The following is a 25,885-nucleotide window of genomic DNA, read 5'->3' on the forward strand; positions in this document are numbered from 1 at the left end:
AGGCCATAGAACCGTAAACTGTAGCTCTGTCCATATAAGAAGACTACCGCTAGGACCATGGTCCCGAAATATCGGTGGGTAAACATACGCATTTACATGTCTCTCCCCAATACACCTTGCCGGTATGGTATAGACATCATAAAAAAGTTCATTAGTTTCAGGTCACGATACGATCAGCCATATACACTAGAGGATATGATGTCCCAAGAGAAGGATGAGGCATCAAGAGTCCACCACTATCTAGGTGATGTGGCACTTGTGGAACTAAGGCGCGTCACAATAATTCCAGCTTTAGATTTATATGATATATCACCTGTGCAGAACTAATAATGACTATGGGACCATCTGCAAAAATCAGAAAACTTGTCCCGATGGTGTATATGTAATACCTCACTAGACATATATGCTATCTATCCATGGGTCCATATCCTCGCATCTCGCAGTATTGATAACAGATATTATCTGGAATGCGACTACGACAATGCTCCAGGAAAATAAAAGCAACGTGATGTTATTGGGGGCCCGAGAATCCACATGTATGTATTTTGTCCCGAGGCCTGTGTTTGATAAAGCGTGGTGAGACATGCTACAATCTACAAGTTTTACCCTGGAGTTTTTGACTTTTCGCATTTTCTAGCCAATCAATCAGACTCAATAGCCCCCCCCTTGTGGTCTTAGTGTACATAGGAAATTTTGTTTCGATCCATCCTATTCATGACTAGCACCTTCAGCCGTGCCACATATCACCAAGTTGTTTACCGGGTCGCCTTCGCAGTACCCACTTCGTGGCGCTGCTCTCAAATTGTGCTTAGGATTCAAAATACATGGCCCTGAGAAATGCGAGCCAGGGGTGAAAAACAATCACAGTATATGGTAGAAACTATCTATAGCCCTAACCAACACCAACGAGTATCTTCTCCAATTCATTTGGATTCGTTCTAGCGCTTGAGCGTTCTCAATCCTGTTCCATATAGTCCGTCTAGAGATCCGAATCTTCTGGTCTTCCATACGCCGAACCAAGCCTTTGCAGATGTTTCCATGCGATGTAGAACATACGTCATTCCCAAACGTGATCCTATGCTGACCTTTCCCTAGTACCTGTAAATTAAATGACGGCAGAACCCCTAGATGAGATCTACGGGGTTACAATAGCTGAAATATGGGTCAATACTGGGAGTGGGTCTGAAATAATCCATGTCACAGTGGCTTTCTACTTCTAGACGCGGGCTACTAATATCTCCCGCGAGATCCCACTCACTCCGACTGATATATAGTTAGTTAGCTCGGTATGTATGAGCCGATTCTATTTAAGGTACAGCCATCCAGGAAAAAACCAGCATTGCTTTATTGTTCTCAGTGTCATCCTTACGCTCGACATTTGCAGTATTACCGCCCTAGCAGTAGGATAGACCTTTAACTGGTTCCAACGCCATTTCTCTATTTAACCCTCCATGATTGAGACAGTACCTACCGAGGTTTCAAAGCAATCAGTTTCCATTTTTAGAATCGCACATAGATGTGCATCTTTCAAATTCTGTCCTGATGAGTTGGAGGCCGTTGCGCGTCGCCACTACAACAGTACCCCTGCGTGAGTCCAAATCCATGACTGATCTTAAACAATTGGAGATTGAGCCGGAATAAAGTGCAAACAGATCACGCAGCCACGTTTTTTAAAGCTATATGACCAACCGCCTGATCAACTGACCTTTTTTTTCCCAAATATAATTATCTACAGAGCTAACTCTGCAACAATCATCTCCCTAAATACTTTCAATGGTCGAACCATATCGGCACTGCCACTTAAAGACACTTTTAGAACATCGTTAAGGTACATGAGGCCTCGTAAGCTGGACTTATTATGTCCGACGCTCCTTTAGGTATGCATTTTAATATCTGGCGTCGAGATATTACTCTCGCACTCAATGTGCACGCACGAAATAGCACTACGAATCCCTCCCAGAACTGGTTCTTATTATAAACATTATCCTTAATGTTGATCAAACCCACCTTATTGGTGATAAGCTTTACTATAGCTACATTTACTAACTATCTACTCTTCATAAGTTTCATTCTGGCTATACAAAATTAAGAAGAATTACTAAAAGATATATTATACCTGGGTGACAGGCCATTTACCTAGTTCACGAAAGGCACTTGGTACGAACCCGACACCGTCTCCTGATAATAGTCAGCCCGTTTAGGCCAGGTTCCTGCGGTGGACTTGTAAACCATACCTGAAGGGAGCGTAGCGGCACTTTTCTCCATGATTAGAATTGATATCCATGTCGGCTGGTATCTTTTGGCGTGGACACTTGGCGAGCTAAGGATACGTCCTTGGACTTTGCAACAGCCGCTACATCTGACCTCAAGCGACGAACCATGACCATCATTCTCCTCTTGATCCTCGTCTAATAAATTCCAATATTGGCTCCTCTATTCAATAGCCTCCTATGCCAGTTGAAGTAGTAGTAGCATTCATGCTATTAGGGCCACGGGCCCTGACAGTGATACTATATATATCGGCCTAGGTGTGTCTGGTTGCTTTCAACCAAGCATGTGTGGCCTTTTTAGCCTTATGGAATAGCGTACCCTGGGGTGCTAGTTAACACTATACTAGATGTGGATAAGGAAGAAGCCTTTATATTAATTTTACCCTTCTTATAATTTGTTTACTCTAGTTTAAAAGTTAATAAGACAAGGGAAATGAATGAACAGAATTATCTTCCAAGTGCCGCCTCTTCCAAGTGCCGCCTCTGCATTTGCATCACAGTATAGGAAAAACCTAATAGTAGGACAAAACCTATACCAAGGCAGAAACAAAAAACCATATTCGATGACGAGAGAACAAACATTCTCTCCTGACTTGTCAATATTGCTGTGTTCCCATGACTGTTATCATCTCCTAATCTCCAAGCAGCCAATGTCGTAAATCATTGTTAAGTCGAAATCAAAGTAATAGTAAAATTATTCGCACTATCAGCTTGATGTTTGAGCTTGTCCTTGGGCCAGTTGTCCTTCTCAAGAATTTCGACTCTCTGCGTAGACTTATTCCATTGGAAATACAGAGATCCAGTAACAGGATATTCACCGCTGCGTTTCCGGACATAAACAGCGGTCGTCACGAGTGAATCATCGCGAGGCACAACACCGGCAGGCGCATATTTACCATCCTTGGAAGGAATGTTAACATCGCCAATATTGGCGAGTTTTAAGATAAGGGTAAAGTCTCCTGGATTTCCCCCTGTGTCATCCTCAAACTTAACGCGAGCGACAGATGTGTCGCCTTTAAGGACTTGATAGCACTGCATCGGACCGGACGCTGGGATATCAGGCTGATCCTTAACCCATTCGGCGTCCGTAGAGGGCTGAGTATGATTCCATACAAATAGCTTAGTCCCGTCGCCAAGGCGGCAGGAACGGTAGCTAGTCCCTAAAACTGTGTGCTCGAGTCCACTGAGACGTGCGGTTTTTTTAAGTTCCTCATAATTCGGCTTCGCATAGAACTCAACGGTATCCGCAGCAACCATATTGTTGTAAGTTTCAGGCTGACTCTGAACAGGGCTGTATTAGAGGAAAGGAAAGTCTTCTCAGATTCAAATAGAAAAATGCAAGGGGAATGAAGTTACGGCAGAAAACGGATAGTTGGAGCAATATTTATATTCATCTGGTTTCCCCAGTGGTTGTTAGCGGAAGAGCTCAAAAAGGTATATTAACGTACTGGCTCTCTTCTACCATCATCACTAGAGCAATACGCCAAAAGATGTGGTATATTATTCCAAAATGTGACGGATCCGGAATATTTGAAGGATACATTAACAAATTAAATCTCTTAAAATACTACGGTTGTATCTCAGCGTTGTAGATTGTCTACTTGGCATTTTGAATCATCTCTTGAGGGCGCTCTTTCTCGTGAAATCATGACGATTCGAGTTCATGGCGAGATGGGCCCCGGTACGAATAAGGGAATTCCAATACTTTTGGACCTATTAGCAAGCTATTCAGCCCTGACGCCTTCTTGTTTTAAGAATCTCTAGGGTTGGCATATTCATACACTTTGTGATCACCCTACTCGGCAAGGTGTTCTGTCCGTATAGTCTTAAACTTATAATACATTACCAAATTGCACAAACCGTGGCCAAGCATGTTCTACATAGGGGGATGTCACGATGCAGCATGGGATAAAAATAACCCGACACAACCAGGTATTATAACACAGTAACCATACTACTACCAGGGTTTTAAGTAAAATGCACTGCTAGCGGATACACACGAATGCGAGAGGGCTGGCAAAGCTGATTCAGCAACAGAGCATAAGTTATCTGTGAGCATACGATGAAGAAGGTTTATTATGATGCACTGAGTGCCATGGATTCTAGCTCGGTCAAATGTGTCGCTTTGGCAAACTACACCACATTAACCGCTATGGGCGGTTCTATAGTGGGCCTACCGGTTATTGATGATGGTGGCGAATGATGAGAGGAGCGTATATCCGGTTCGGGTCGTGTTGCGTTCTATTTATCCTGATCCGGCTATCTATCTATCCATCCTCTCTGATCTTGGCCGCGGCGTTAGGAACGCAACCATCCCTTGCGGGAGCGAAAGAGAGGACACAAATGAAAACTTTGACCTTTTCCGCTAATGGCATATGGATCTCACTAACCTGTCATTCTCACATGTCCACATCTTTTTAAATCTTGATAGCGAGCTCTGGAATTCCATCTCCTATCAGTATGTTTGGAACCTAGCTTCCGTAAGAGTACCGACCGAGGATCTTGTTTGGATATGATTATAGAGCATTCTATCGGTGTTGTAATAGTCATCCATGAATGCAAAAATAGCAAGGGGAAATAGATAGCAACGGAGAACCTGTGTCATATATGACCATGCTATCAGAAGAAATACAATCGCATAGCCCGCTTCACATATCCCTGCTCCAAGGATCAGCGAACTGCTATAACGACCATTCCCCACTGTTTGAAGATCAAAATTTGTGATTATACGTGTTGTAGGTCTTGGTGATGAATTAGGGTTCCCCCAGTCGATAGTTTCCCTGGGATCATGGTTTTCAGGACTCGACCCTCTGTAACATCACAGTTTGTAAAGGGTTTGCAAAGTGAACGAATTTTATCCCATCTACTGACGAGGCTGATCGCTTCGCATTTGGCTGGATTATTCCAGGAATGGATTTAGAATGAAGGGGCTCAAGTATGTTTCACAGGGATTCCTAGAAGTAGCCTTGATGATACCATAGATATTGATTTGTTTCTCTGCATATTCGAACCTGGGCCAAAATAGAGGTGCGCAATTCCTCCTAGGCTCTTCCTTTCGGTTGCTGCTGGAGTATTTTGAGACTTATAACTAGAACTCGAAGATACCTGGAATGTGCTTTTTAGGGGAACTTTCCCTCGACCTATGTAAGTTTTTTGCAATTGAGCAGAAGGCGGATACTTTATAAACAAACTGACCACCAACAGTCTTCTGGTCATCTTTGGGGATGGGTTCCCAGGTAGGTAGCTAAACAATGTCAGCAATAGCAGAAAATCTTTTCTATACTGGCCCTTCCTGTGGAAGTACTCTACCTCCACTACTAGCGACACTTGTAACTCTATAACATCATGTGTGGCATATCTCTTAAGCACAAGCAGTATAATGTTCATACCGTAGCACTTTATGGTGTGGGTTGCTGAACTATCACTTCCTTTTACTCCCAGGATTTCCTCGTCGACAGTCTACTATTCCGTTGCCCTGATGGTATCAAATACAGGTTAAATGACATAGCGGCGACGCTAAATAAACTTTCCGAGCTTAAGCCCTTCTAGACTTATGTGTTGCAAGCTTCATTTAAAGTTGTCTGCAATAACGAACCTTAAATCAACTTCACGGCGTTATGTACACTGATAATTGCAAGCTGATAATTGGCAGCATAGAAAGAATATCAAAATATATAAAATATTTAGTTTTTCTATAGAATAATCTATATACTCCTGAGTTAATCCCAATGGCTAACCAAACAGACTTTAGCGACCTAGGAAGGGCCCCAGCAGGGAACAGGAATTGGGTATAACGCAACACACACTCTATGTATATAGGCTATCCAAACCCTCCGAACAGATCCGGCATGTCACTGAAAAGAAGCAGGTCACCCCAAACGAAGGGTAGAAGCTCGCCCTGATCCACAGCTGCCGGAGCAGATTGTCGTCTGGGGTTAGCCAGCGCCTCCTGTCTTCTCTGATACGCTTCCTTGAGCATTCGCACTCGTATGGGTATCAAGGTAAAGATTTCGGGTAGTTGAACTCGGTCTGAGGGTGTTGCTTGTTCTTCGATCAGTAATCGCGCTTCATCCAACTTCCCTGCCAGCTGGTCTACCGTATCATTGTAGTCTATTGTGTTCCGAACGTAGTCTCGATCCCAGTGTCCTTTCTCGCTGTCATACAGGGACAGTCTGGATAGAACGATGATGGCGTGGCCGACTTGACACCAGAAGGTATAGGGAAATATAGGGAAGAGTCTTGATTCTAGGCTGAAGATACAGCTGAAGAAGGACCTTGTAGATTCCAAACAACGAACTAAAAGGTCCAACTGAGTCATCGGGTGATCGCCAAACTGGATATCCGACTGTCCATCGGCGAGTGCGATCTTGTACAGAATAATCTCCAGAGTGTGATAATGTAAGAGAAGAATATCTATGGCTTGTGGATTAATATAGTACAGTATAAGAGAGCTATAACAACTGATACGCACCTCGATGTCCAGTATCAGATGACAGACTCGCTTTAAGCTGCTGTAGTTCTGCTTCTTGCCATTTCACGGCGAGTCCCACTGGAACCGAGGAGACAGGATCCAGCCCTTCCCACGAAAAGCCGCGGTGAATCTTTTCGGCAAGCTGTGCGACTCCAACCAATTGTACCAGGTATTTGTCGCTATCATACTCTGCGCCGTCTCTAATAATGTTGCAACATTCCTGGGTGAAGTACGTATAACGCATGGGCTCCATATCTCTGGTGCATGCCGAAAGCCTTCTCAAAGGGTTAGTGTTTCTCTGTTAATGAGTATCTATGGTGTAAAGTCTATTGTATGTGAATGAGCCTCCACAGTGGGCATACGTACAGTGAGGTAAGATAATAACATCCTAGATACGCCCGTCTCTCTTCTAGTGTCGGGGGAGCAGGCCGTGTGCCCTCAATGTCCAGTTCTTTTAGATAACTTGGGAATGCTCTCGCAGCTCTATCTAGTCCCAGGTTGATTACTTGAGCTATAGTTAAATGTATCAGGTTTACCAATTGTGCGCTGCTTTGCACATGAGCGTAATGCCTGATCGATGTCAGGTCGCCTGTTAGCATCCTTTTGCAGGAGAACTTGTATCAAGGGAGGAAATGGTAACAAACCAGTTTACATAGATTAGTAGTCCCTGGAGTATATCCAGACTCTGCCCCCCTTTGAGAATAACATCGTTGGCTATGTGTTCACCGATTGCCTTGGCAATCTCACGACGCGGTGCGGTTTGGCAAACAACCATTGTAATGGCCATTGAAAGAAACGGCTTCTCCTCTTTCAGCTGGTCTGCTGTCATATGAGGTGCCATAGCCACGAATGGAAAGAGGCCAAACATCTTGGTCCTGTATAATTCCAACGATATGAGTGCGTCCCTTATACTAGGGGTTGCGCCGTCATCATGGCCATCGCCATCTATCCTTTCGAGCGATTCAGAGCCAAGCCGTGCCTCGGGTGCCCTCATACGCGGTCGTTTGGTGCTAGTAGCTTGGTCGGACGCCGCCAGCAGCGCAACCATATGGTCCAGCTTTTGCTCTAGTCTGGCAACTTCCGCATGCCTACATGTACACAGATCAGACAGTGACCCCAAGACACTTAATGATTATTTGCAACCTACGAATGGTTCATCTCCCTTCTCTGGCGCCGGTGTGCACCAGGGACTTGAATCACACATTCTCTGTTCAGTCGGTGACATCTGTCGGTGTGGTCCGCTCAGCAGGGTTTCTCACAACATCGCTAAAATATACGAACCGCTGGCAGGGACCATTTCCTTCCGAGTCACATTTCACCTTCGCTCGGGCGCATGCTCTGCACGCTTTTGGCGTACGGACCCTTATTCTATTATCCATATGGCGCAAGCTGGGTCCAGGTATGTTTACATCCAAGAGGGGCTGCTGATTATTGCTTACGCGGTGAGGCAATGAAGCAGTCGGAGCGAGTCGGAAGCGGACTCCGTTTTTCTCGACCACGGAATTCCGTCTCCGTCAGGATTTACTTTAGTCGATATAAATCTGACAGGTGTGACTATTGGGGTGTTACCTGACAATTTCAATTACTGCATGTGGTGATTTATCTTCTCAACTAGAGAGGTTTGTACTAGTGACCAGCCTAGCCTTCGATCTAGCCATATAGATAGCTCTCTCTATACCGTTTTCCGCGCGTAGGGTAGCACACTCGGCTTCTTCCTGATTTACCAACAGTGTTGTAAAGCTCCTACTACAGCATTACTCAGTATTCAGCTGCAGTCAATAGTACCAGTTGATGTGCCAAGCACGGGCAGAATAATCGATCCTCGGGAAAGACTTGCCTCGAGGTCTCTGTATAGCTAACACTCCAGTCCCGTACGTTTACTGGTCCTCTCCTTGTGCAGAATCTTTAGTGTCGAAATTAAAAACGCCAGAGAACAAGGTTCCGATGCCCTCTCCACGTGGACTAATTTCATCTCTTCTCTAGAAGGAACGTCGGGATTTGATCGAACATGGAAAACCAGGAACCATCCAGATTGGATTAGGCCGATTAGTGCTTATTTGTTTACCATATTGTGGCCTCCAGACAGTGCAGAATGTAAATCTCAAGCCCCGGTCCCTGACAGTTGGGCTGTTTGTCGGATAATTGGTAAGGATGAGGCAAGCCGGTAAATCTCCACCAGCGGGGCAAAATCTCGGGTCATATCGTCGATTTCTCCCATAGTTATAGTAACCCAGACTGTTAACGGTCATTTCCTCACAAATTACCATTGCCAAGGGTGAACCCCATTGGTTGACAGAGCTTTTTCATCCGGGATGGAGACATTCTAGGACGCTCGTCAGAATTGTATAATCAGTGGTAAGCGATGCGGTCTCACTTTTAGCGCGTTCTAACAGGTCTTTTGCCAAGACCGACCCGCTGACGAAGAATTATACAAGATTTGATAATGGAGGAAATGGCTTCTGGAGTGCCAAATCGAGTAGGAGTATACCTTTTCGTAGTAATTCCATCCTAGGATTAGACATCGATTTGACCATATAAAGACACCATTTCTTCCTCAACATGGAGCTTTCTTTTTACCAGACAGCAACAGAGTGACTGAGCAACAATCATTTTCAAGCTTCTCTCAAGACCAGACAACTTCAGCAAAATGCAGCTCAGCAAGATCTTCCAGACTATCGCGCTCCTTGGAGCTTCTATGCCTGCTTTGGCATGGAACAGGCTTGACAAGGACAACGCTGTATGTATTCTTGCATGCCAATGTCTCACTTCTCACTTTGTGGCATTCTGACCTGACTCCACATGACAGGCCCTTCTGGTCATCGATCACCAGGTTGGTCTCGCCCAGCTGGTCCGCGACTACAGCACCAATGACTTCCGCAACAACATGCTGGGTCACGCCGCTGTCGGAAAGGCCTTCAACCTCCCCACCGTTCTGACCACCTCCTCCGACACCGGTCCCAACGGTCTCCTCCTCAAGGAAATCCGCGATATGCACCCCAACGCCACCCTCGTCCAGCGCCAGGGTGAGGTCAATGCCTGGGATAACGAGGAGTTCCGTGCTGCCGTCCGGGCTACCGGCAAGAAGCAGCTGATCATTGGTGGTATCGTGACTGAAGTTTGTAAGTTACTCTTCCTTACCTAACCTTATCCCTACGAGGCTATCAGCTCATAAGAAACAGGCACTGCCTTCCTGGCCCTCTCCCTCATCGACGAGGGCTATGAGGTCTTCGCCAACACCGAGGCCAGCGGAACCTTTGACCACCGTCTCGCTGAGGATGCCAACCGCCGCATGGAGAAGGCCGGCGTCACCCTCATGGGTCTCTTCGGCATCGTTACCGACCTCATGCGCGACTGGAGACACACCCCGGGACTCCCTGAGCTGCTCCCCATGCTTGACAAGTAAGATATTACACCTCTCTCGTGTCCTGCTGCAGAGTATTAACGTAGATTCTTCTTCAGGTACCAATTCGCCTATGGTCTGGTTGCCCGCCACCACGCCGGTGCTATTGAGAATGGCACTCTCGCTCCCATTGAGTCGACTCTGATCTAAGTCAAGACCTTGATCTTTTCACAAAGCTAAAATATTCAATTGGAGGGTAACGTTAATTGGAACGGTCGGGTAGGATAAAAGGATTAACTGTATGCATTGAAGGCATATGGTTTACATGGAAATGGGATATATGTAGAGGGATATATATGCTCGAGAACCTAATAAAAATCGCATTTTCGACACCATCATTCCTAGTTTCTACTACTCAAAACCTGTTAGATAATTCAAAACAGGTAATGCTTTCCAACTGTAGCCAGCAAAATACATTCATGTACGTTGTGATATGCGGTGTCAATAGCCTTCCACACAATGACAGCTTCCCCCCCCCCCCCTCCAACGTATGTGGTGTCCTTCGGAAGTGTAAATAGCGATACAGTATCGCTTCCTCAGTTATTCTGTGAGTCAAGGGCGCTCTTTCGGAGCAGGTAATTCAAGCGATAGACGAGATGTACGGGATAAACTCAAGAAGCTATTTATACCTAAGCTGAGATATTTAATATGTACTCAATACGTGGAGCTCAGGATGAAAATTGGTATAATAATAATTCCCTTGTATTTCCAGCTTCAGGGATGTGTGAGTGTAGAGCAAGTTTTTCGAAGATATCTAGTATATAAACTGGTCAGTCAATGTCCTGAAATCTTACACCAGTGATGTTCGGACTAAAGTCAATTTAATCGAATTGATGGATTAAACGAGGTATAGAAGTAAATGAGATATAGGTTTGAGGTACATTCTTAGAAATATATAATATCATGCTGTGAAACTAAAACCTTAATAACTTCTTCGAAGCAAAAAGAGGCAATAATCTAACGCAAGTACGCCATGCTAAACATATACAATAACCGACCACTTTCCCTATGGTCTTGCGTAAATTCGAGCTGTAGCTTCATCCAAAAACGCCTCTATGCATGTGTTATGAATGGTAAGTATGCTAAGCCATAGCTCAGGTTTCCTTCTTCCAGCCTTCCCACCTGGCAAAGTCCGCGGTATCGAGGTCGAACAGATCCAGCATACGTCCAACGCTCTGATCGACGAGTTCATCGACAGACGAGGCCTTGATATAGAATGCCGGAACAGGGGGGAAGATAATAGCGCCCGCCTGGGATACGGAGAGCATGTTGCGCAGATGGATATCACTAAGCGGCGTCTCCCGCACCACGAGAACTAACTTTCTCCGTTCCTTCAACATGACATCTGCAGTGCGGGAGATCAGGTCCTCGCAGAACCCAGAGTTTATAGCAGCGAGGGTCTTCATGGAGCATGGGACAACGATCATGCCATCCGCCTTAAACGAGCCGCTAGACACAGGCGCCGCCATATCATTTATGCCGTGGACGTAATCCGACAGCGCGCGGACGTTCCGGGGGTGGTAGTCTGTTTCATATTTGATGGTTGCTTCGGCCCATTTGCTGATGACGAGGTGGGTTTCAATGTTGAGTCGGCGGAGGGCAGTGAGGACCTTGATTCCGAGGATAGAGCCGGTGGCTCCGGTCATAGCAACCACAATTCGCTTGCGACGGTGGGGCGTCGGGGGGGTGTGTTCAACAGGTCCAGGCTGTGCTGTTGATTGAGGTTCGGATGCGTTGGTAGGGCTAGGGCTATGACGGCCCAAGTTCGGCGTACTGGTGCCGGAGGGGAGCAGCGAGGAAAGCATTATGACGTGGAAAAGGCAATCCGAATGGAATGAATGATACCAAGTTTGGAGATTTGTAGAAAGATTTTGTTTATATCGCTGATGCTTGAGTCATCTGTGCCTTGACTTTGGGCTGTAGTAAGTGAAATTCTGTTATCCCCAGCAACTACCCATGAATTTATATCAAATAACGGGTATCTTGTGCTGCCGAGGTAAATGACATCAATTGAAATTGCACCCCCTTCTAGCATCCCCTACAAAATGCCGAGCCACCGAGTCCCGAGCGGGTAGGTAGAGTTCAGGTAGATCTGCTTCTTTGTCTTGAGGCTCGAGACTGAGTCTTGAGGCTCGAGACCGAGTCTTGATATCATTTAGTGGGCCCAGGGCCCTTTTGACAAAGAACCCGAGCCTCCGAGCCTCCGCTGGGCGTCAAGAACCCTTTGTCAGTGCTCCGAAGTCCCGAGCAAGGGCTAAAAATAAGCATTTTTGGAAACTTCCACGCATGACGCTAGACGGCATACCAGGGAAACACTATTTTGGTCAATGCCGATGATCCGTGTCGAGATAAATGTAAGAATATATAAGGATGCCCAAGCAGGGTGGGAATGGGCCGGATACAGCAGACAAACATATCGCAAATATTCCACATATACTTCATTTGACATACTTCCGTTCCAATCAACAATCAGTATAGAAATGACTGCTACTAATCAGGCCGACCACTCCTTCCGCGCTTTCGTCGAGGCCCTCAAGGCGGACGATGACCTGGTCGAGATCAATACCGAGGTCGATCATAACCTGGAAGCCGCTGCCATCACCCGTCTAGTCTGCGAAACCGATGACAAGGCGCCCCTTTTCAATAACCTCAAGGGTATGGGTGAGAACGGCTTGTTCCGTATCCTGGGTGCTCCCGGTTCCCTGAGAAGATCCAAACGGGACCGCTATGGCCGGCTCGCCCGGCACCTTGCCCTCCCACCTACTGCTACCATTAAGGAGATCCTCGATAAGATGCTCTCCGCTTCACAACTACCTCCAATTAACCCGAAGATTGTCGACACCGGTCCTGTTAAGGAAAACTCCCTCGAAGGCGACGAGATCGATCTCACCACACTCCCGGTGCCAATGGTTCACAAGTCCGACGGCGGCAAATACTTGCAAACCTATGGCATGCATATCGTCCAGTCTCCCGATGGAACCTGGACAAACTGGTCAATTGCCCGCGCCATGGTGAAGGACAAGAACCACTTAACCGGCTTGGTAATCGAGCCCCAGCACCTGTGGCAGATCCACCAGATGTGGAAGAAGGAAGGCAGGGATGTTCCATGGGCATTAGCCTTCGGAGTTCCCCCAGCGGCTATCATGGCTTCCTCGATGCCCATTCCTGACGGGGTGACTGAAGCTGGATACGTCGGTGCTATGACTGGTCGCGCCTTAGAGCTCGTCAAGTGCGACACCAACCATCTGTACGTGCCTGCCAATGCGGAGATTGTGCTTGAGGGGACTCTGTCCATCACCGAGACCGCGGATGAGGGTCCTTTCGGTGAAATGCACGGTTATGTATTCCCCGGCGACAGCCACAAGTGTCCCGTTTATAAGGTCAACAAGCTCACCTACCGGACCGATGCCATTCTTCCCATGTCTGCCTGTGGCCGTCTGACAGACGAGACCCATACCATGATCGGTGCCTTGGCCGCAGCGGAGATTCGCAAGATCTGCCAGCTGGCTGGTCTTCCAATTACCGACGCCTTTGCTCCTTTCGAGTCCCAGGTTACTTGGGTCTCCCTCAAAGTCGACACCGCCAAGCTTCGGCAGATGAAGCTGACGGCCAAGGAGTTCCAGAAGTGGGTCGGCGATATTGTGTTTAACCACAAGGCCGGTTACACCATCCACCGCCTAGTCCTCGTGGGCGACGATATTGATCCCTACGATGGGAGAGATGTCATGTGGGCCTTCGCCACGCGGTGTCGCCCCAGCGCGGACGAAACCTTCTTTGAAGACGTGCGCGGTTTCCCGTTGATCCCCTACATGAGTCACGGTACGGGTCCACCCACCAAGGGTGGCAAGGTGGTTTCTGATGCCCTGATGCCGACCGAGTATACCACTGGTGCGGATTGGGAAGCTGCTGACTTTGAGCACTCCTATCCGGAGGATCTGAAGGCTAAGGTTCGGGCTAACTGGGAGGGATTTGGATTTAGAAAACGAGAGTAAACCATTTACCTATCGTGTCATGTAGGTAGAAAGCATATTTGACCAGCTATGTACTGAATCAAGAACAATCTCATTTTGTTATCAGATGGTTAAGCACTTTGGACATTTGGTAATGTAGAACGAAATCTATGATGTAGCGCACATGCTAGGCTTGGAGGCTAATAGGGAAGCCTGGACGTAAAACCCACTCGGGTCTTAGGAGCCCGGTTATGAGGAACTTGGGAACCTACACGCCACACGTCATGAAAACGCAGAATGCAAGAATGCGCACCCTGTTGTAGACGAGAGGATCAGGTGCCTCGATGTCCAAAGAGAGTTCCCTAGTACAACTAAAGACCGATCAATCCATTCAGACTAGAAGCGCAACCGGATGCATCACTTCTATACAGTTCTCATCATCGGAACTGCAACTGGCCTTTGTGAGTAAAACCTACTACAAGAATGAATTGTCTTCGGATATATTGAACAATGGAACTTCGCTTGAGGTTAGCATCGAACAATTGAGTTATGTGAACACACTCACCATTCATAATCGAGTCAAGGTAGGTCACCGGGGACAGATCCGCCGTATTATTTATTAATACACCTTCCGGAAAGCTGCTTTGTTGTTAACTGCTTGCCCCTCGGAACCGAGCTGGGTTCGACTCACTAATTTCCAAACCCCCCCGGCACACCGCCGCCCAGATCAAAGCCAGGCATAAACATCGGGCCTTGGGCTGCAAGTCCATTAGGATTGAGGTTTAGAGAAGAATGGTTAGTTTGACCTTGGTCATGGAATCCGTCACTGTCTTGGCCTGTTGCCTCAAACGGTACGTTGCGCACAGCATTTCTCAACGCTACGAGGGCGCGAATATGTCGTGCAGAAAGCCATTGTCCATGGTCCGACAAGCCGATGGTGTCCTTCCTGGGCGGTTCAGCGTTGGAGAATACAGTTATCACTCTCTGCTGCAAGTCTCGACATTCACTATCGTTCCGAGTTTCCTGCCAGACGCATAGAAGTAATGCCGAGCTCAAAACAGTGTGCACCATGGACCACGTCCGCAGGGGCACGATGCTCAAGGTTTGAAAATCCAGGAATGCTTGCGACGCGTCCATAAGACTCTCCTTGGCTCTGATACGTAGGCGGGTGTAACGAGGATCATCCAACCGGCTCGGGGAGCTTCGGATGGTCGGTCGACACAGGACCGAAACGCAAAATGAAAAATGCATGCGGAGGGCCAGGTGCTCTTGGTGGTGCTGCAGGCAATGACAGTGATCTCGGGCCAGAAGATGGGGTTGCGCACGGCTATACACGTTGTCCAGTGCGGTCAACAACTCCGTTGCGCGAGTCAAATCCCACTGCTCGGGCTCCTGAACTTTAGCGATATCGAGGCCTAGCTGACACAGAAAGTGCATCACATCCGTGAATGAAAGGGCGAATGCCGATGTGAGGCCCACATTCTGCTGCCAGCCCGAAATCGATACCACTGGTGGGCGGTCATAACAGAGGCTCAACAAACAATCCTGCCACACAGTCATCGACCTGTCCATGTTAGCGGAACGAAACTCGGCTTTGCGAATTCCTAGCCTACCATAGCTTCTTCGCCCTTGATCGGACAATTTCTGGTAAATGTGAAGTGCCTCTCTGGGTATGTAATCCGAGAGCTTGGGCTAAGCGAACAGTAGTTCCGAGAAGAGCCCAGGCTGCGTCGGACTGGCCGTTGTTCTGCAACATGTTTCCCAAAATAAGCATGGCTTGAACAATGTCCAGCGATGGCCGAAAGAGGAAATTCGCCAACCTCAGGGCCTGGAACGATCGACGTGCTGTCGAGCATCAGTAATTGGCTCAGACCGAAAAGGGCCGATGCATCATACCGAGATCCTGGCATACCTCCGAGCGTTGGGGGTATTCAAGGTCTGAGAAGTGGGCTCCGGAAGCTAATGTAGCCAGGAGAAGACTGATGTGGCCAATGGATCTATCGGAAGACCAACGCTGCGAGATTTTGTTTGGGTCGCTCAGCTCCCCGGAAGCAACAGAGCCCAGAAATGTGCACACGGCGGATTCGAACCCGTCAATATCAACCAGAATAGGGTTGAAAGGATGTGCTGAAAGACGATGATGGTGAAAAAACCTAGCTTCAATTAATCTCGGTCCCCGCCAAGATGGCATCGGACCTACTTTAGAATCTCGCTTCTCTGAGGGAGAATGTCTAACAGAGCGCACCAGCGGTCGGTCGGCGTCTTCAAGTCAATGAAGGGATAGCTATCATATGTGTTCTGAAGGCCTAACACGGACCCTGCATCTCGGGCCATGGACCCATCGGGATCTTGCAGCCGGAGAATGGAGACCACCGAGTTCTGTCCGGAGAAGACATAATCATCCGAGCGATCACGACTAGACGATCGGGATCGCTGGTGTAATCGCGAGGGTGGAACCACATCTAACAATTGTGAGTGATCGCTTTGTAAGGAGCCAATAGCTCCATTAGGGGATGCAGTCGATGGAGTTATGGGGGAAGCCCCCTCAGGCTGGGGATGAGACGGCGTTGCTTGAGCGGGATCCACCCTCCCCGACCGGGGAAACGAGTGTCGCGAGGAGTCTTTGGTGACATCGTAGACACAGATCTGCGGATGGCCACGCTTCTGACAAGTCCTGCAGGGCTGACCACTATCGCACTTCACCTTGCGCTGGCGACAAGGATAGCAAGCCTTAGCCTCGCGCTGCTTCCTTTTGAGTTGCAGCACGCGGTCGATCTCTTGGCGCTGCACCTCGGGACTGCGGCGATTCATGGCATTCATTCATTCATTCGTTGAACCAATCATTTATACATTCATTCAAGTCCGATTGATCCGTCTCAAAGGGTATCGGTTGCACCCGTCGACCATAAGAACAACCATCATAAAACCCTATAGAGTATCCAAAAAGGAGAAACGCGGATCCACGCCCGATCGGGAAACTCGGCAGTTGCATCCCCGTGACCTCACATGGCGATAAGATAAACGGGGTTTTGTTTAGTTTGCACTTCTGCTGATTCGCAATCAATCAGAACAAAAGGCCAACATAAGCACTTCAATTGAAAATTCTGTAAGCATGAACGAGTCATACCCTCTCCATGTCCGATCAACCATTCAGGAGTGCAGAAATCGACTCCAACGAGTTGTCCCGATGCCCATTACGGGTATTTGATATATTTTATCCGCCAAATTAACCGCGATGACGTCAATCGTGGCCTTTCCGCATAAAGGACATCACCGCGTTTCAAGGGATAACCCACCGCAACGTCTCAGTCAAACTCACTTCCGCTCCTATTAGTCTTAAATAACTATGGCCTGGTCCATTGCACTTCCCCGAGAGATCTTCGCTTCGCCCATTCTCTCTGTTGCCACCCCGACCACTGCCGGGTTGTTGATCGGCTATCTAGTCAACCGTGAGACCCAACCGGAGGGGTGAATCAGGGTGTCAACCGCATCGTAACTCTACGTAGGGAAAGGCAAAACAAAACGAACCTATCAATCGCTACGACAACCGCCCTTCTATCCTCCTCCATGGCTATTCGGACCGATGTGGATGATGCTCTATGGAACCATGGGATACGCCGCCCATCATGCCACGGTGGCCGGACATAGCGCCATTGCCTCCTCCACAGCCGCGCAAAGCTTGGGTACGAACTGGGAGTCTCTGTATACATCTCAGTTAGCTCTCAATTTTTTGTGGATGCCCCTCTTTTTCGGCCTCCGTCGCCCGAAATTAGCGTTGGCGAATATAACACTCCTCGGAGCGAATGTGGCGGCTCTGATACACACGTGGTGGAAGTCGGATCGCACGGCCTTCTGGCTCATGGTTCCGTACGCGGCGTGGTTGGGATTTGCGGCATACCTCAATATCGGTGTGGGTGTATTGAACAAATGGACAATCGGAGGGACGTCCAAGAAGGACGAGTAAATGAGTGATCATCCAAATCAAATCAATTGTTGTCGCTTAGTACCGACACTGGTAGAGAATTGAGAGTCCCAGTTTCGCGATAAACCTCTTCTGTTCTATATTATATATATATATATATATATATAATCTCCACCATCAGTCACCAATCCGGCCTGTATAAGCTTTGGAGTAATTAGGATACCATAAACAGGCTAATTTACGTACTAAATCTCGCTCTATGACTAACTCCCAACCAAATATGGTGCCATTGTACCAATCTGCCACTTTATCTTTCGGCGAGATGAAAGCCCAACTACGCTCAGCCTCAGCCTCGTAGCTATCTTGGATTGTCATGTCTTCTCTATCGGACACTCGTCTCGTAGTTTGCCAAAAAGAGCAGGACGTTATTTACGCTGATCACCGAGCTTGAAGTCGCTCGGGGCGAAATACGTGGCTAGTTCTAGCCATAAGAGCAAGCATATTGTGGGATCGTATGAGGAATCCCGAGGCTGTAAAGTTACTGATTAAATCATTCTTTTAGTCAGTTTCATGTGTTCATGCTCGTTTATTATTATATACACGTGGATAGTTGGCATAAGTCATCATAAATACTGTGGAATCTAATAAATGCGTTGGGAGCACCGCACAGCGGTTCAGCTATGCAAGGTAGACAAGGTTAAGAACAAGAATTATCCACGCGCCGTTCAAGACTTTCCAAAACCCAAGTAACACAACCGGAATCACCAAGCAGGCTCTAGTAAGGTTTTCCCAGTCTCTTGTTCAATCACCTTTTCGTAGATTTTGGTGAAATCGGATGTACGGCGCAACTTCAGTTCAAACTTGGCGATAGTTTCGGCAGCCTTTCCCCGGTCGAAATCGTACTGGTAGTCATCCAACGCCTTCTCTGCGGTAGTCCGAACAATGGGATCCGTGGTGCCAACCCATGCGGTCAACAGGCAGATCAGCATGTAGTAGGATCCCAGGGGACGGAAGGCCACCGCACTATCCGACAAGCGCACAATCTCCTGTGCGAAATAAGTTGCCTCCAAGGGAAGCACCGGGTCCGCCGGGTTAAGTGTCCTAACCAGGCAGTTCAGGATAATAGCAACCGCGAGACCCAGACCATACATGCGTTGATACTGCGCATACATCAGTGTGCACAACCGATACATAGATCCCGTCGCCAACGGCGTCTCAATCGATGTCGTTCGGGCTTGTAAGGACGTGAGGACACCTTGGTAGGTCTCATACAGAAATCTTGCCTCGCCTCTGAGCGACTCAAATTCGGCATCGCCGGGCATCGTCGTTGCTGTACGTTCCCTGATACCTGGAACGCGGGCAAGACACCGCATCATTTGCCCGTCGGGTGTGTTCGCATCGATGTCGCTCTCCACCAGCGCTTCGTACTCCATCCCAGTCAAGCTGATGCGATCGGTGAACAAGCCTTCGAAGAGCTATGAATGAGTTCAGTAACGGGATCTGGTTCTCTAGTCATGGCAAATCATACCACAGGGCCGCGTAATGTCAGGAGTAACATCGCCTCAAAGTCATCCCGGGGACGGAAGTTCTTCCGCACCTTCAGAATCTGCGCGGCCCCCTCTGCGTGCCCAGTGGCCATACACCCTTTGGCGGGGAGGAAGCCCTTGCAATCGTCAGTGATACCTTCGTGGGCCCAATTTCAGAGGTAGCTGACCTGACAGAGCAACAGTATTGTGACGGCGCAAAGTGTGTCGGTGCTGCAGGCTTTGACGGGGTCGTCTAAACAGACATGGAGCGTTGTTAAAGCCCGACTGTACTTTCCGAGAGCCTGCACCGACATCTTCCGAGTCGCGCAAAAGGACGAATGCATCGATACTACTGCATCGGCGGCAGCGTCAAGGGCCTCGTTGGTCCCCAATCGAGCAGGGACATCTCTGAGGAATCCCCCATACACCCAGGCGAGGTTCCATCTAATGTCCATCGAGGGGTGTATTGCGCGGACAAAAGCTTGGCTCAGAACCGTTAGGGCATTACTTGGGTGTGGGGACAGTCTGCACACGTCGGTGCGCTCCTCTTCACTACTACTAGAGTTTATCGGATCCTTTGAGGACCACCCTCTGACCTTGGCCTTTCCTGACAGCACCGGGAGAGTATATTCCTGCTGGAACTTGTATCTACGCTGCCCGGATCCAACACACGGTATGTTTAGACGGAGACATCGTGAACAGGAGGGCTGCTTCTCATCGCACTGCGTACCGACGTATCAGTCACGAATGAGGTCAGTGTCCATCAATATCTTACATACCTTCTTCTTTTGTCGGCGACAGCCGTCACACGCCCGTCCTGAAGGTACTCCGGGCATGATGTTCGATGTCAGCGTCGTGGGGCTGATGATCGGGCTGATAAGATAAATATATAAGATCGCCAAGCCTAATGCCGTGTCTTGGCAAGGCTGAGATTGAGGCTGTGAGGAATAAGCTAGAACGGCTGAGGGATTTTGTAATTTGTAGGTGTCGCAATGTGATTGGCGTCTCTATCTTCAGTCAAATGCTTGTAAACATGAGGTTGTGATTATCGGTCTTCGTTAGGGTACTCTATTCCAGGAATCATTCACAACACACCATACAGAGGTACACGCTAAGCGTCGCAAAGAGACCAACAACAGAAGGGGACAATGCAAAAGGAAAGGAAATAGTTATATACATCTGTAGAAAAAGAACCAAAAAGATAATAAGGCAAAAGGGAAGAAAATTCTAATCACTAGAGCCCAAAAACCCAGAGTTTACCCCGTTTTTCAACCATCATGCCTTAAGCAACGGCAACAACCGTGTTCCGCGTATGCGTCAAGTATGCGTAATACATAAACGCGACACCGGTGATCATCAGCTCATCCATAGCGACACCGCTGGTCGCCGGCGGGATGAGGATGTCCAAACGGCCCAATTTTCGCATTGACAGCGATGAATGCGGTTTGAATCTAGCCACAACGACCGAGTTTTGGTCCACACATTCGAAGTCGAGGTACTTGAAGGCACTCGTGCACTTCCAGGTCAAATACGTGTTTGGGAAGGCGATTGACATATACGTTGTTTGGTGCTTCATACAAGACTTGACCCGCAGATTGATTTCACACCCATGGAGACGGATGTCCATTTCCGGCTTCAGCGATCGCATGTGCACTGTCGCGAAGGGAGTGTTTGTTGCGCCCATCTTGAATTCCATCTGAGGATTTCGATTGTGGAGGTCTGCCGCATATACCAACGAGCCTTGTCCCACTTCATTGATTGCCAAGTGCCTTGATGTCCAGCTGGTGAACTCGACCTGTAGGGAGCGTGCTGGACCCTGGGCGTGATAGGGCTGGGGCGGATATTGCGGGTGCCCTAATACAGGCTGCTGATACACAGGATATGGCTGGGGAGGGTATGGCAGATTTCCTGGCATGGGCTGGAATTGACTAGGATATGGAGATGGTACCGGGGCGTTTGGTTTGGGGTAGAACTGTTGCAGCTTCAAATGGTCAGCTTTGACATAGGATTGTACTACTATATAAGTAGCATTGGGTCTCACATACCGGGAAAGGGCCACCTTTAGTTTTCTCGTCCATTGGCCAGACCGACATAATGTGAAATGTGCAATAGATGAGACTTTGGTAGAATAGTAGAGTATTGAGGAAATAAAAGGATAGTGTATAGAGAGAATGGTAGAGCTTGAATGAATGGGGAGGCCTCAACTGATGGCATCTCCATCTTATATCTACAGCAGGGCCTTCTCATTGGGCGGGAGGGCTTGGTGCACGCTAGCCACTTTTGGTGCAATCCAGCGCTCGCCGATGGCGCAATCTGATTGGCGGCTGATTCTGTGGCTTAATGTCCTTCTCCATCATGATTGGCTCTACCGAGTAATCCTTCAAGTGTCGTTGCGCATGCTTTAAACTCAGCCCTGTGACGCGAGTCAGGGCAGTGCAACAAACGTCCATGAGCACCAGCCAAGACAAGATGTTCCAGACCAGGTGAAACACAGACTTTGTCGTTGTTGACATGTCACCTAATCCAATTGTTTGCTGTGTTTGCTGGGTGATGTTTCCTGACTAACGCATCAGTCATGCTCTTGGGGTTCAACTCGGTGTACGTACACAAGTCATGGCACCTACTTCTAATTAGCCATCAGGTGGTTGCAGGTGAGCTGGGGTCCTTTTTTAGGTGGTGTGTCACAAATGTGCTGCTTAATCAGATTGATCACGTGCAACACAGATGAAGTGTGACCCACAACACGAAAAGTTTCAAAACAGGCGACCTTTTTCAATGTTTTTACCTACCATCACCACTACCACGGGTTCCATGGCTTCCCTGGCTATGTTAAATTCTTACCCCTGTATTTTTATTGAGCTGGTTATCTAAATCAGAAGTATATAAATTATTAAACTATGTTGTTATAAGTAGTTCAAAATCATAAAGTATCTAGTTGTTTTTAGAATAGAACAAAAATACAAAGGAAATTAGAATTCACATACACTAAAGCATGTATATACTGATTTGGTCCATTCTGCTTATTAATTGCATGGTAGTCACGTGCTTTGGTCAACACTACATATCAACTCACTTCGGGAGGTGGCCTGACCTGAGTACACGTGATCAAGGAAGTCAGAGAAATACATTTACTTACTCATACTGCAACCACTTCAAACTAGGGTTCAACTGCACTTGGGCCGCCATTGCAGCATACAGATACATGAATATGATGATGCACTATCTTGTTTCTCTCTGTATAGGTCTACAGGTTTAAGATGTTAGCTTCTGAGATACTGCACTAAGTATCTTGTGACTAGATGCATTCAACCGGCGTTGCCAAGAATATATATCTCGGCTTTGCAATGTCTACCGTGCCTGTAGAGCTTCACTTAGCCGATCATCCTGAGAGGGGAGAATTAAAAAAAAAAAATAAATTAATAATAAGGCTTAACGACATGCAAGGCCGGTATAATTATCGATGTATTCAGAAATTCTTATATTGAATAGCATACCTGTCAGCTTATCGTCTCCATGCCCGCGGAATAGAATCAGAGATACTCCCTCTTGACCGACAATACTATTCAACTGTTCACTCTCAATAGCCATATCTTACTTTTGTCGACAATTTTTTGACCGCAATTGGTCGAGAATACTCTTGTGTATACCATACTTATCGAGGGATCTGAAGGAGTGGTCGCAGAGACGATTGTCAAATCTACTTACAAGGTCCCTACGTCTTACTCGGAGTATTGATAGAGGAAAACTGAAGGGACATATAATTGCTATCACGAATGGCAATATGGTACAGAGTTAAAGGGTCAACCCAAGTTGATGTCCTAGAAGCCTCAGCGATGAAGGCCGGGTGGCCATGAAAACGAATGAATCAACCATAAAAACCAAGTCACCGCAGATAATGCTCGTTACCTCTCACAGCAGGATCATCCCAGCCGCAGTAGCTATCGCTGTTACCACATATGCACCGATCTGCCAAACACCAACGTGGACCGACCGTGGCGACAGCATCAGGCCAGCGGCGGAATCGGAAGTCGAAGAGCTGCTACTACTACTACCACCACCACTGCCTGTCGGCTTGGACGAGACCGAACCGGTACCGGCTGAACCAGCCTGCTCCAGGAGGGACGAGCAAGTCCCGGTGGGCTTGCTGGACTTCTTGGTGGAGGCGGCTCCCTTGTAGTCGCACGCCGAAGCTTGATTCTCCTTGCTCTGTTTCTGATAATATTGATCCATAACAAACGAGAGTTGCTGCCGTGGGCTGCACATGCTATAGGCTCCAAATTTACCTTTTTTCGGATTATGAGCCAGCCCGTCACAGACACCCTCATTCCCGCACACCGTGCCAAACAGTTTGCCAAAGTCCTTCTCCGATACAGAGTCCTTGACCACACAGGTGAGGCCTTCCTCCATACATGAGCAGAGATCCGCATTGGGAGTTGGTGGAAGATCTTTGGCGTCGGCTTGCCAGTCGTCGCCAACCTTGGGGCAAGTCCGCGCACTGGCGGTGGGTGTGTAATCCGCGCTTTTTACACCGGTCGCGGTCGCCTTTTGAATCTGGGAGGACAAACTGTTGAAGTCGGACATCGTGCTGATTTTCGAGCCGTCCAGCGTGACCAGGCCATAGTCGTTTGTTTCCTGAAAGTACATGTACACGATGCCGCCACTCCAAACGTCGTTCATCTTATCGCTGTACAGCACTGGAACGTCATCGAAGTGACGAGGCCGCGGGTCATTACATCCGTACTCCGAGAAGAAAGCGGGCACGGGGTAGTTGGCGAATTCCTTGGTCCGTTCCTCGTACCCAGACTCCTTGAATGAGGACTTTCCACACCACTCGTAGATATTATAGCCGAACATATCGATCTGGCTATCCTGGTCTCCACAGACTAGATAATCCCTGAGATCATCCCGGATCGACTTATCGTCATCAGTGGAATATCCGATCGCCAACGACTCCCGGTACTTCTTTTGCTTGATGTAGGCCTTCATATCCCGCACCGCAGCGCGTACAAACGCGATGGACCCAGAATTGTTCTTCCCGTTGGAGACCTCATTCCCCGTGAAGAAACCGATGACGTTGTCATACTTGGCAAAGGCATCAATCACCTGTGTGTACCGTTTGTAGAGATCCAAATCCCATTTCGGATCGTTCTGCTCGATAGATTCTCTCGGCGAAGAGAGGTCTGAGATGAGGTAAATGCCTGCCTCGGCGAGCTTCTTCATACACTCGTCGTGGTTCTGTGACGGGTCGAGGGCATATGTTCGAATCACATTGGTCCGCAGCTGGGTTAGATATGCAATGTCGCGCCCACAGATCGATGGATCGGCGAGAGGGTCGGTATATGGCGTGTCGCCTTTGCCCGAATATTCCTCTACAGGTAAATTTTAGCTAGCCGTTTGGATAGTAAGACTCCAAGGGCGATAAATCGTACGCTGATAAGCAATACCGCGGATGAAACTAAATCACAACCGATTACTTAGAGACAGAACATTTCGGGTGGAAAGATATCCTCACAATTGGGTGCCATTGTTGCTATAGAAGAATTTTGATCCCTGGTGAGAGTGACCGTGAGCTACTGTGTCTTCATTGTTCACTGTGGGCGTACCTTTGCGACAATATTTGGCACTTCAGCTAGGGCTGTTCCAACCACAGTGCCCAGAAGGACGGCCGAGAGCTTCATGACGATAAAACAGTACTGTTGTGGAGAATGTAAAAAAGCTAAACAAGATAACTTGAGCCGATGGCTGCGTTACAGAAAGCACCAGAACAAGCTACACTATTAATGCAACAAGAGAAGTGAGATGAAGTGAATGACCAGAAGAGAAGAATCAAACTTAGGCCACTGAAGCCAACAAGGTAACGAGTGGCCATCAACAAACAAATGAATAAGTGAGGAAGGAATGACTAGAAGTAGAGAATACTCAGTCGGCAAGAATGAGTTAAAAGTAAAAGGGCGATAAAAAAAGGGTTCACAAGGTCACATTACCTGACACAACCCCTTGACCCCAGTTCACGAACATGCATACAACGGCTGGGAGGATTGAGATCCCAGCATCAGGGATTTGCTTTCTATCTTGGAAAGCCAGTAAAGTCTGGTGCTTTGCCCCTTCTCTCTAGGTATCATCCGATGTACAGTACAGTGTCCATAACATGAGGATATGTGCTAGACCTTTGACCTGTCAATGCTCAACCAGCAGAATATTCACAGTGTACCACAGTTGTCCAGCCCTCCCCTCCCCCAAGTGTAACCAGTCAGGCCAGTTTGCTACTTTATCCGATATCAAACAAATCTAGGGTTCCCGGTTGGGATCGTAGGAGAGTACGATCGACAGAAAAATTGATACCTTG

At 47.9% G+C, this 25,885-nt stretch overlaps 10 protein-coding genes across 10 annotated transcripts; 3 read left to right on the forward strand and 7 right to left on the reverse strand.

The window, feature by feature from the left end:
* Positions 1-2,936: 2,936 nt before the first annotated feature.
* On the reverse strand, positions 2,937-3,753 carry BDW43DRAFT_320803 (membrane binding-domain-containing protein; the record flags this gene model as incomplete). Its single annotated transcript, XM_032049171.1, has 1 exon — positions 2,937-3,753. The coding sequence occupies exon 1, from the start codon at positions 3,525-3,527 to the stop codon at positions 2,937-2,939; it is 591 nt and encodes a 196-aa protein (XP_031898185.1). The 5' UTR covers positions 3,528-3,753.
* Positions 3,754-6,090: 2,337 nt separating this feature from the next.
* BDW43DRAFT_313161 (fungal specific transcription factor domain-containing protein) lies at positions 6,091-7,899 on the reverse strand (the record flags this gene model as incomplete). The annotated part of the gene is made up of 5 exons (XM_032047530.1): positions 6,091-6,683; positions 6,742-7,016; positions 7,108-7,311; positions 7,386-7,829; positions 7,889-7,899. 5 exons carry the CDS (start codon positions 7,897-7,899, stop codon positions 6,091-6,093), a joined length of 1,527 nt encoding a protein of 508 aa, XP_031898186.1.
* Positions 7,900-9,388: 1,489 nt separating this feature from the next.
* On the forward strand, positions 9,389-10,291 carry BDW43DRAFT_301798 (putative isochorismatase family hydrolase; the record flags this gene model as incomplete). Its single annotated transcript, XM_032045110.1, has 4 exons — positions 9,389-9,478; positions 9,548-9,860; positions 9,921-10,140; positions 10,201-10,291. 4 exons carry the CDS (start codon positions 9,389-9,391, stop codon positions 10,289-10,291), a joined length of 714 nt encoding a protein of 237 aa, XP_031898187.1.
* A 712-nt stretch (positions 10,292-11,003) lies between these two features.
* Positions 11,004-12,087, reverse strand: BDW43DRAFT_282803 (UbiX family flavin prenyltransferase). Its single transcript, XM_032042680.1, has one exon. The coding sequence runs from the start codon at positions 11,944-11,946 to the stop codon at positions 11,236-11,238; it is 711 nt and encodes a 236-aa protein (XP_031898188.1). The 5' UTR covers positions 11,947-12,087; the 3' UTR covers positions 11,004-11,235.
* A 534-nt stretch (positions 12,088-12,621) lies between these two features.
* BDW43DRAFT_301800 (UbiD family decarboxylase) lies at positions 12,622-14,133 on the forward strand (the record flags this gene model as incomplete). The annotated part of the gene is made up of 1 exon (XM_032045111.1): positions 12,622-14,133. The coding sequence occupies one exon, from the start codon at positions 12,622-12,624 to the stop codon at positions 14,131-14,133; it is 1,512 nt and encodes a 503-aa protein (XP_031898189.1).
* A 433-nt stretch (positions 14,134-14,566) lies between these two features.
* Positions 14,567-16,902, reverse strand: BDW43DRAFT_301801 (Zn(II)2Cys6 transcription factor; the record flags this gene model as incomplete). Its single annotated transcript, XM_032045112.1, has 6 exons — positions 14,567-14,607; positions 14,657-14,730; positions 14,783-15,655; positions 15,705-15,936; positions 15,988-16,244; positions 16,337-16,902. The coding sequence occupies 6 exons, from the start codon at positions 16,900-16,902 to the stop codon at positions 14,567-14,569; spliced, it is 2,043 nt and encodes a 680-aa protein (XP_031898190.1).
* Positions 16,903-17,164: 262 nt separating this feature from the next.
* On the forward strand, positions 17,165-18,055 carry BDW43DRAFT_320805 (TspO/MBR family protein; the record flags this gene model as incomplete). Its single annotated transcript, XM_032049172.1, has 2 exons — positions 17,165-17,540; positions 17,598-18,055. The coding sequence occupies exons 1-2, from the start codon at positions 17,438-17,440 to the stop codon at positions 18,053-18,055; spliced, it is 561 nt and encodes a 186-aa protein (XP_031898191.1). The 5' UTR covers positions 17,165-17,437.
* A 605-nt stretch (positions 18,056-18,660) lies between these two features.
* BDW43DRAFT_282830 (uncharacterized protein) lies at positions 18,661-20,373 on the reverse strand. The gene is made up of 3 exons (XM_032042681.1): positions 19,728-20,373; positions 19,542-19,676; positions 18,661-19,488 (listed from the first exon to the last, which is right to left on the reverse strand). The coding sequence occupies exons 1-3, from the start codon at positions 19,992-19,994 to the stop codon at positions 18,775-18,777; spliced, it is 1,116 nt and encodes a 371-aa protein (XP_031898192.1). The 5' UTR covers positions 19,995-20,373; the 3' UTR covers positions 18,661-18,774.
* Positions 20,374-20,561: 188 nt separating this feature from the next.
* Positions 20,562-21,709, reverse strand: BDW43DRAFT_282834 (uncharacterized protein). The gene is made up of 2 exons (XM_032042682.1): positions 21,585-21,709; positions 20,562-21,520 (listed from the first exon to the last, which is right to left on the reverse strand). The coding sequence occupies exons 1-2, from the start codon at positions 21,630-21,632 to the stop codon at positions 20,822-20,824; spliced, it is 747 nt and encodes a 248-aa protein (XP_031898193.1). The 5' UTR covers positions 21,633-21,709; the 3' UTR covers positions 20,562-20,821.
* Positions 21,710-23,211: 1,502 nt separating this feature from the next.
* Positions 23,212-25,453, reverse strand: BDW43DRAFT_282836 (glycoside hydrolase family 72 protein). Its single transcript, XM_032042683.1, has 4 exons — positions 25,143-25,453; positions 25,052-25,089; positions 24,969-24,994; positions 23,212-24,908 (listed from the first exon to the last, which is right to left on the reverse strand). Exons 1-4 carry the CDS (start codon positions 25,215-25,217, stop codon positions 23,449-23,451), a joined length of 1,599 nt encoding a protein of 532 aa, XP_031898194.1. The 5' UTR covers positions 25,218-25,453; the 3' UTR covers positions 23,212-23,448.
* Between the last annotated feature and the right edge of the window lie 432 nt (positions 25,454-25,885).

This window comes from Aspergillus alliaceus (genome assembly GCF_009176365.1).
Source record: "Aspergillus alliaceus strain CBS 536.65 unplaced genomic scaffold BDW43scaffold_35, whole genome shotgun sequence".
NCBI lineage: Eukaryota > Fungi > Ascomycota > Eurotiomycetes > Eurotiales > Aspergillaceae > Aspergillus > Aspergillus alliaceus.